At 52.4% G+C, this 10,419-nt stretch overlaps 1 protein-coding gene across 1 annotated transcript in view; it reads left to right on the top strand.

Annotated features, from left to right (window-relative positions):
• Positions 1-423: 423 nt before the first annotated feature.
• The window catches only part of CCDC33 (coiled-coil domain containing 33), a gene marked incomplete at both ends in the record, with an annotated part of 91,659 nt that continues 81,663 nt past the window's right edge, over positions 424-10,419 (top strand). The window contains 2 exons of the mRNA XM_084880291.1: positions 424-459; positions 566-789. Coding sequence (XP_084736417.1) covers positions 424-459; positions 566-789 — 260 coding nt within the window. The remainder of the gene's footprint in view (positions 460-565; positions 790-10,419) is intronic.

The following is a 10,419-nucleotide window of genomic DNA, read 5'->3' as shown; positions in this document are numbered from 1 at the left end:
CAGGAGATCACATGTGGGTAGGCACCTCTCTCCTCCTTCTTGGTCTACGGGGTTCTCTAGGTTGAAGATAGACCAGACATCTGGGACAGACAAATCATTCATCTTCATTAAGATATTGGATGGCTCCGTGGATAAGCTTTGTAAACTGTAAAGTGCAGTGCACAGGGGAACCTGAGGTGAACTGGGGTGGGGTTACAGGAGAGACAGAAGTCAACTGCTAGGAGCCCAAAAGCAGGAGGGATTTGGGAATTACAGGCAGGGTACCTGCAAAAGTAAGGGCTTAGAGGTGGGACTGGACTTGAAAGGGAGGTGACCTCTCTCATTCTGCAAGAAATGATGGACCCAGGACCCGTGGAGAGACAGCAGGGAAACTGGGAGAGGTGTGGGCTATGGGGCAGAGGTGAGGAGAAAATGGGGTCAAAGATGACTGCCCCTTTGGGAACCCTAGTTCCAGACTGGGTAGGGGAGTGACAGTTGGAAACAGCTATCTAGAGAGGAGATATGAGAGACAAGAGTTACCAGGAGGCAGTAAGAGGAGGCCACTCAGCCCTGGCTCTCTCCACAGGTCACCAAAGGCCCAGAGGACTCCCCACAGGTCACCGAGGGCCCAGAGGACTCCTCACAGGTCGCCAAGGGCCCAGAGAACTACCCAAACACCTCCCAGACTGTGGAATCTGTCATCAGCCACCTGTCTCCTTCTACTAAGGAGATTATCACAGTCACACTCCATGGAGCCACCAACCTCCCTGCCTGCAAAGATGGCTCTGTGCCTTGGCCATACGTAGTAGTGTAAGTAGCTGCTGAAAGTGGGTCAGGGCCTGGTGTCCACTGGAGCAGAAACCAGTATGGTTATTTAGAATATGAGCACCCAAAGGTTTGGGGCTGGGGCTGTGATACCCAGAGGGAATGCCAAGGGGCTGGGTGGCTCTGCAAATGTGAGGCCTAGCATCTTCCTGCTGCATGGAAGCTGCTCACCAGGGCTAGGGAGGAAAGGGCAGGCCACTCCTTGATTTCACAATTCACTGGGCTGGGCTTGGACACAACCTGACCTTAGGGGCAGGGCCCTGGATGCAGAGGGGTGAGGGTGGTCAAAGGAAGGAGAAGTTCCGGGCCTTACCTCTTCCAGACCCTTACCTACCATCCTCCTCCTTGGCCCCCACTACTCTCTGGTCATTTCTACCACAGGGACTTCTCTAGTTCTTGTCTTGTAATGCACTGCCATATCCCCTCCAGCTAGCTGTAGTCAGGGTACACACTTCTCATAGCTTGGTATCCAAGTGAGGCCTGCCATGCCATGTCTGCTGCCAATCTCATGGACCTCACTTCTCTCAGAATGGCATCAAAGGGCTACATAGTCTCCATCCAGCCAACCTTCCATGTGGATACTGGACATCTGCTCAATCCTGATTATAAAGCACTATGCAGTGCTCCCCTCCCCATGTTTGCCATTCCTTAGCCCCTTCTGTAGAAACTGGGAGCCACCAGGACCTTCCACTACACCTCCCCCCTCCTCCCCTCCTCCACCAATAACAGCATCATTCAGTGCTGTCTGTTGGCTTTTCTGCACAATTTCTTTTGGAGAGTGCCTGACCAACACCTGCTGAAACCCCACCTTCAAAGCCTTGCTCATGATGCCTCCTCAACTCTGGCAGCTGCCAAAGTTGAGCTCTCCCTTCAGGGAGGCCCAGGCAGTATCAAACTGGTCAGATGCACTTTATGTAAAAAAGTGCTGCTCCTCTGTTCCCCACACTAGGGCTCCTCAGGACAGGGAACATTCTCTGACAATGCACCCAGCATAAGCCTGAGCACAGACTTAGAGGCCAAAGAGCAATTGAAGCAAACACCAGGTTACTATAACAACTATTGCACCCCATAGAGTGAAAGAAGGATAGACAGTGGGCTGGAGACCAACAGGTGAAACACTTGCTTGTCTCAAAAGCCCCATCCCCACCTGCCCAGCTCCCAGGCCCTCCCCTCCCCTCTCCTCCCTCAAATCCATTTCTGCGGAGAGGAAGGACAGGTGTCGCAGAGAGAGGGCTTGGCGAGGAGCTTGCGGTCTCTGCTCAGCTATTTCCATAAACCAATTATCGCCCATCATCTAGGGAGATTGAGGCCCTGCCTATCACCAATCCAGCCCGGCGGCGGCGGCAGGGCCAAAGCGGGGGGGGGGGGGGGGGGGGGGGGAGGGGGGGGGGGGAGGAGGAAGGCGGGGAAGCTCGGCAGCCCGCTGCTCCTCCACAGGCGTCAGGACCTGTGCCTTCACCCGGTTGCCATGGGAACGCTCAGTTGGAGCTGTGCTGGGCAGGAGCTGGGGTGTGGGGTGTGGGATGTGGGGGCGGGAGGAGCGCATCGCCAGCACCCTTCTTCACCCGGAGGGGGCAGGGAGCTGCGTTCCAGGCCTCCTGGCGGCTAGGCGCTAATGAGATGCAAATGAATCAAAGAGAGGGCTTCAGAAAAGGAAGGCCCAGCTGGTGGGACCTGAAAGGGGCTTCAGTTCGAGCCCCCAGCTCTAGGCAGGAACCCATGAGGGAGGACCAAGCCCTCAGAAGCTGTAAACCCTGGGAAGAACTGGGTTCCAAACAATACAATGTCTGATTCCAAACAATACAATGCACACCTGCAATGAGCATTACTTATTCCACTTGCCTTTTTATTTTTCTCACGATGAGTATTTTGATGCTTAAAATATATATTACATATATTTTATATATTGACTAATAGTAAATAGTATATTAACATATATTAAACATATAATTTCATATTCTTTCAAAAATATTTTTTCTTCTCTTCCTGTTGCCTGTGTTTTCTGCTGCCTTTAGCTTGGTCTCCTGGCTTAGTTTCTGCTGTCTCATCTCAGATTGGAGGTGGGATGCTGGGGATTCCTGTGTCTGCCAGTTCTGCCCTCCTCTCTGGGTTTGTTGCATCCCCAGCAGAGGCAGACCCGTGGTGATAGGGGGTGAAGTTGGGGTTGAAGCACAAGGGCCCAAGCTACTCATTCATCAGCCCACTAGAGGAGAGTTGGAGAGGGCTCAGATCCTAAGAAGGAACATGTGGCCGCTTTACCACTATGCAGGCTCCAGCCTTGAGCTATCCTATATAATAAAAGCTGAATATGCAAATTGTCCCCTTCGGAGTTCGGCCACTCTCTATGACATGCGCTGACCACCAGGGGGCAGTGCAGAACATGGGGGGTGTCAGCAATGCGGCACTGGCAGTGAAGGTGCTACCGCCCCGATGGGCCCCAAACAAGAGTGGGACTGCAGTGGGATGGTGGAACAGGTGAGCGGGCAGTGCCAGGACAAGGTGGGTGCAAGTGGGGGCCCTGATTACCCCACTTATCGCCCCACAGACAGTGACCAGTGGGGGGGGGGGGGCACCACTAGACTCCCAGGCACTGAGGGAGCCAGGTGGAGGCCCCCTGCTCTGATAGATTATCCAGAAGGCAGGATGGTGGAGCAGGTGAGGAGGTAGTGCCAGGCCACAGTAGGGTATCAGGCAGAGCTGCAGGGCTGCAAGCTTGGGGGCCCAAGCTGGGGCCTGATCCCCACAGGCCACCCTGAGGGACCCACCCCTGCATGAATTTGTGCACCAGACTTAGTTTCCTGCTCTCTGTTGTCCCACCTTATAATAAAATGCATCCTCTAGTCTAATAATAAGATGCATCCTCCAGGCCAACAGGTCCATTTAGCTCATCTTGAGGTTCTGCCTCTTTCCATCTGAGCCCTTGGCTTGCTTCCAATCTGATCCCACTTCTCCACTGAAACAGCTTTCTCTAAAGTCCCCAGTGACCATCATGCCTGATCCTACATCCAACAGTCATCTCACCTTTTGTGATCTCTCTGGGGTATTAACCCCTCAGGACCACTCATTCTACCCTTTCTTTTCCTGCAAATTTCCAAAATGTCCCCTCTCTTATTTTCCTCTCTGTGCACCACCCCTTTATCTCTTCTTCCTGGCACTAAATGTTGACCTGCCTCAGGGTTCAGCCTTCGCTTGCTCTTCTTTCTCTATACTCTCCACATGATCTCTTCCGCATCCTGGTATCAAATCACATTCTCTCACCCCATCCAGTCCATCACCAAGCTGTGTCATTTCTCTCGTACCTTGAATTTGCTGCTTCTCTCCATCAGCTCCACCACCTTAGGCTACTACATTATTCTTCCGCTCTTGGTACTTGCTCCTCTTCAAACCCCCTTCCAAGGCAAGTTACTATTTGATACCATGGTACCGTACTACCAAAGGAACTAATTATTTGAACCCTCCAATGGCTTCTCATTGCTCCCAGAATAAAGAGGATTCCTGACACAACATGAGTGAGTCTTTGCTGGCCCCTTAATATGACCCTCCCCCCACCAACATTCACTTACTCTCTCTGCTCCAGCCACTCCAGACATCTCTTTGTTCTCTGAGCAGACCTGTTCCCTCCCACTCCAGGACTTTGCACACTCCCTCTCCCAGAACATACTTCCTTCCCCTCCTCCCCTCACAGGATCTCAGCTTAGTCATTACCTCCTCAAGAAAGCCCTCCCAAACTTTCCCAGGCCAGTCTAAATCTTCCCCCCTTATTATAGCTTTACGTTTTGTGTGCTGTTTTGTGATTACTAGAGGCCCAGTGCATGAAATTCATGCACAGAGCAGGGAGGGGTAGGATTCCCTTAGCCCAGCCTGCACCCACTCCAATCGGGGACCCCTCGGGGGATGTCTGACCCCAGATTAGGCCCAAACCCTATGGGCCTAAACCGGCGGTCAGACACCTCTCTCACAATCTGGGACCACTGGCTCCTAACCACTCACCTGCCCGCCTGCCTGTTTGCCCATAACCCCTCTCTCTGCCTGCCTGCCTGATCTCCCCTAACTGCCCTCCCTTGCTAGTTTGATCTTGCCCCCAATTGCCCTCTTCTGCCAGCCAATTTGGTTCTGATTGGCCAGTTTCTATGCCAGTCAGTGTCAAAAGCTCCGCCTCTTAGCCAGCCATTGGCTCCTTACATTCACCCAGATTTGGTTTTGATTGGTCAGTTTCTATGCCAGTCAGCATCTCTGGGCCTATCAATGGGGTCTGATCAGAAAGGCAGGGCTGATCAGCAGCCCTGGTGGAGGTCTGGAGAGAAATGGAGGCCTGGCCAGGAGAGAAAGAGAGGCAAATTCTGATCAACTGCTGCCACAGAGGCTATGGACAGACCCTACCTCTCTCTCTGCAGGCCTCTCTCTAGGCCTGATCCACAACCCCCTAGGAAGTCAGTGCGACTTCCCATCTGGTCAAGCCTTCAGTAGTAACGGTCATTACAACCCTGGCTCTTTATTATATAGATTGGTTTAATCTTCCTTAGTGCCTCCCCCATTATGCCAGACTAGTTCCATAAGCAACCACTAGTTCTGTTTTGCTTACCATCCCATCCCTACATAGTATCTGGAACATAGGAAGCTGTCAACAATTATTGAATGAATGAATAAACAAGTGAATGAGTGAATCTGGCTCCATTTCTAGCTTTCTCTGTGACTTTGGGAAAGTTATTTTACCTCTCAGTGCCTGAATACCTCATCTGGGAGCCCATCTCAAAGGACTGTGAAGATGGCAGAGCCAAATGGGAAAGATGTTGACTGGTAAAGAGTGACACAGAGGTGAGGGATATCCTGGAGGTGAGGGGTATCCTTAGCAGCACTCACTGTGGGCATGTAAGACCTATCAGAAGAAAGCCTCAGGGCAAAGAAGAAAAACCAGAATGGTATCAGGAAAACCCAGAGTCTGGCCCACTGCCCCTGACTCACTGTGTGAACTCAGGCCAGTCACTGCTCCTCTCTGAGTTTCAATCTTGCCGTGGTCAGGTGGTGAGGGCTGGCCTCCATGCTGCTCCAGGCTGTGCTCTGGCCTGGGAAACAGCCTTAGTTCTTGGGAACAGGAGTCCCAGCTTTATTACCCAAAACATATTCTACACCCAGATCTGCTCAGGCCTGACGTCTCCCCTCACTGGTCTGGACCTGTCTCAAGCTCCTGGTCCCTGAGCATTGCCTGTTTCCCATCCTGGCACAGAGAGACCTACCAGTCAGAACACAGCAGGGACCAGGAGGATAGTGATCTTGACAGGTGGGGTACCCAAGAGGTCAGGGTGTGGGGAAGGGGCAAGCCAGGAGACAGCCTGTGGGATTCTGACCACCGGCCAAAGGTTGGATGGCTGAGTTGACAGTTGGTAGCTACTTCTCTGATTGCCTACTGCCCAGAGCAAATGAGCAGGGACAGAGCCAGTACTGAGAGGGGAAGGGCTGCCCTGGTTTAGCCCCGGCCCTGGTGGGAGGGGCACAGATCAGGGTCAGTTAGTCATACTCAAAGGATCGTTGGTTTTCTTGGATGAACCTGAGAGCCCTGACCCTGGTCCCAGACTGAGACTGACCTTGGTCACACCCTGGCGACTAACTGAAGAAGGTATTGAGTGTAGGACAATTGTCTAAGGTCCTGGTAACAGAGGAAGGAGAAAGGTTATATTTATCTAGTGCCTACCATATACCTGGCAAACGTGCTCAATGTGTCTGTGTGTGTTTTGCATCATTTAATTATTGCTTAGTCCTGTGAGCTAGGTGAAAGTTAGAGAACCAGTAGGTAACCAAGCCAGGATCCAGGATTCCAGAATCCAAAGGTTCTTTCCACCTCGTCCCTGCCTTGATCCTTATGCAACAGTTGCCCACTTGGAAGGGGACTGTTGCATCAGGGCCCGAAGCCAGACTTCCAGAGAAGTCTGAGGACACCACTCTGCCCTCCTTTCTCCCCCCGCTAGGATCTGGATTGCTCACACCATCCCAGTCTGGCCATGGGCCTTGGCCAAAGAGCCTCAGAGGACAGAGATTTGGGTGGAGTAGACTGAGGCCTGGCATGACTCATAGGCTTATCTCAGCAGCCAGAGAGTTGGGCTCAGCAAAAGAAATTAATCCTTATTCACTGTGACAGTGGCAGTGATCATGGCGATGCTCACTCAGACCCTGGTTCTCCACACGCCGGCTCTAATGCGGTAGCCCTGGGAGGCAGGTTGCCTTGGCTTCATGTGATAGCCAAGGAGGCCAAGACCCCAGGCAATAAAGGGACTTGAGGTCACATGGCTGCCAGTGGGAGTGGAGCACATGAAGATGACCCTCTAGCCACTGGCCACTTGCTCTGGCAGGGCCCAGGCTCTTTCCCTCTCCCAGCAGGATGCCTGTCAGAAGAGGCACATGGTGAAGGAGAAGGCCCAGCACAGGACCTGGGAATCTGGGGTCTTATTTCCCCTTCAGGTTCCCGAGCTTACAAGGTGGTCTGGCTTTCCCATAATGTCAGTCCCTCTATGCTTAGAGCTTCAGAATTTTTGTTCATTGAGAACAACCCTGTATCCCAGAACTATAAACACAGCTGACATCAGTGGTTAAGGAAGGGTTGGTCTGCAACGCCCCCAGCCAGACTGAAGCCATAAGAATTATTTTCAGATCTCCCCCTCTCACCACTGCTCAGGCCCCTGACATCTTCTCATGCCAGAAACACTCACTCAGACCCAAAAGGCATGAGCTCTCCCTGAGAAGTGCCAGGATCCCAAAGGAGCAATCCAATAGGGCAAAGCTTACCAGGAGAAGTACTTGTGAGGAGATCTCAGGCAGTGAGGCAGGCCAGGGGGCCTTCCTGGTGTCCCCATAGTATTCTGCCCAGGCTGTTTCTGAGCATGGGCATAGCTTCTGGAAAGGCTTCTCCTGCCTCCCACGACACTATGAGTAGCTAGGAGGCTTGATCCTCCTTCCAGGCTTTGTCTGGCTTCCCTCTGCCTTTGTCTGGCCCCATAGGCTTCAAGGTCAGATGCTAGATGGCCCAGCATCTATTGAAAAGTGAGGAAGGCCACTGGGCAGGAAGCTGGTGTTTGGGTTCCAATATAGTTCCTCCTGCTTCTGCCTTTCCCATTTCTGTCATCAGTGGTCCTTACACACAGTGAGCTTCTGTCAGAGGAATGGTACCTGGGAAGACAACGTCAGTGCGTTAGTGCTCCAGTCAGCCAGGTGTGTGATGCAATAGAGAGTCGAGGCGATTGAGGTGAACTGGAGAGCACACAGGTTATTTTGAAAAGCAACCCGAGTCACCCCTGCTGATTTCTGCCTTGGAAGAATGCAGGCAGCTCTCTCAAATTTTCAAGATAATCCAGAAATCCAGGTGGCTATGTAAAACGGGCCAGTTTTTTGCAGACCACTTGCCTCAGCTTAGGATTCTAGGCCTCTCCTCATCGCCTCCTCCTCCCGCTCAGACACAATGTCCACATCCAGCTTCGCTGCTGTCCTCTTCTTGCCAGTGACTTCTCCGTAGCTATATGTCCTCTATATGTGTCTGAGAGGCACCCCTTCTTTTCCTTTGAGAGGATTTGAGCCCTTCTCCCAGCCCAGGAGCTTCTTCTAGAACAATAAAGAGGAGCTGCACTGTGTAGAGCAGGGTCCAGCAGTCTGGGCCGGGGTTGGCTTAGCAGAGCCAGAGAGGAGGGGCTGCCTCTGTCTCCACGGGAGTTTCCAGGGGTCCCTTCCTGCATTCACAAACACTTGCTGGGCCTCACTGTGCCCAGACTGGGAGCTGGGAACAGTTCCAACAGTGTCAAGGTGGGTCCCTGTCCTCAAGGAGTTCACAGCCTGGTTTGGGAGGGTGGCAAATACACAGATAAATCTAACTCACTCATCTTTTGCTCACAGTCTCCCAAGCAGAAGGCAGCTAGCAGGCTTCACACCCCTGCATTGGGTAATAGGACCTGCCAGGAAGGCTGTTATTTGTGGAAAGGGGCAGGAAGCAGGGCTCTGTATCTGAGATGCCCCAGACTTCAGAATTTGAACTGAACTCCATGTGTGTTAGGCCAAGAACCAGAATTAGAGTGATTCTGGTGATTCAAGTGATTCTTATGAGATTGGGAAGTTCTCTTCTATGCCTACCCACATTCTTCCTCCTCTAAGGCGCCATTTGTAAGAAAGGGAATATTCAGAAGAGTGGATGTTCAGAGCAACCCATTGAGAAGGATCCCAAGTCATGGCAAGATCTCCCTGGACTATCTCATCCAGGCCTCTACTTCGACAAGGGGATTGTCATTTCTTCCAGTTGGCCCTTCCCCCTCTACCTAAGAACATGGCTCCCAGGACCCCTCACCCAGCTAGACCACAGGGCAGCCACTGCTGGACATTTCAAAGGCTGGCAGATGGCACAGTCATGGGCCCTTTCTGACCCTGCACCATCCATCTCTTGCCTCAACAGAGAACAAGGAAGTGCCCCCAGGAGAGGAGAGAATGGCAGTGCCCCACAGACTGAGGATCAAGACTGCCTTTGCACTGCCTGTGGTTTTCCCTGGGCCATATGGAAAGTATACCCCTGTCTGTGTCTCCAGGAGCTGCCATGGGGAGAGGTGCCTGTTGCCCATTTCTGATTTCCAGAGCAGTCCCACTCCCTGCAGCACAGTGCAGGGAGAGGAACACGCTCGTGCCTGGGGAGTTGGCTCCAGAGTCAGTTTTTTCAAATGAGACCCACCTATAGTGGTGTCGTACCATCAGCCACAGTGATGGTTCATTGAAGTCCAATTAATAAGTGAACTCCAGAATGAGAGCCCATCGCTTTGCTGTGAATAACCGCTCTGCTCATTTCTTAAGCTGCAGCCTCCCAAGAACTCAAAACCTACAAGGACCAACTGCATTTGGGGCTGGGAGAGGGGCAGACATGGAATGGGAGTGATGTTGATGGGCTGTTGTCTGGTGAAGTGGGAGACCAGACACTCCCTGCCTCCATCTCTGCTCCGGCCACATCTTCTTGCCTGGCAATCCCAGGGGAGCTTGGCCAAGGCCAGAGAACACTATGCCATGGGCATGGAGAAAGGGAGGCTGGAGAGAGAACGAGGTCAAAGAGGACCACAAGCTTTGCTCTTCTCTCTGAATACCTCACCCATGCTTCCAACCCACAGACCTGGATCAGCCAGCCAGCTCCTCCCCAAGCCCATGAGCCAGCTCATGCCCCCTTCTCTCCATCTATTCAAGCCTTGCCTCTTCCAGGAAACATTCCCTTCCAGGTCCAGCAGACAAAGAGTCAGAAACACAAGAATCCAGCCTTAGCCCACCCTGCTTAGATAACCGTTCCTGTCTGGGACAACTTTCCCATCCTGTCCCTATTAGGTCGAGGAGCAGGGCTTTTTGTTTTTTCCCCTGTACCTTCCAGGATGGAGGTAGGCCTGTGGCCTGGGGGTCTGGCTGCCTTTTGGCCTGGAGGATGGAGGAGGCTGGACTTTCTGACTCAGAGGCCAGCATGAAGGGTCCAGGTAGAGGGGAATTACCCTGCCTTTTTAGGACAGATTGATGCCCAATCATGACATTCCTGGCATCTGGCTTGGAGCAATCTTTTTTAAAAACATTTTTATTGATCTTTTTAGAAAGAGGGAAAGGGAGGAGAGAGAGAGAGAG

The sequence above is a fragment of the Pipistrellus hanaki genome (genome assembly GCF_964339955.1).
Source record: "Pipistrellus hanaki genome assembly, chromosome: 1".
Taxonomy (NCBI): domain Eukaryota; kingdom Metazoa; phylum Chordata; class Mammalia; order Chiroptera; family Vespertilionidae; genus Pipistrellus; species Pipistrellus hanaki.
Note: the sequence above shows the minus strand (reverse complement) of the source record. Positions and strands in the feature narration are given on the sequence as shown.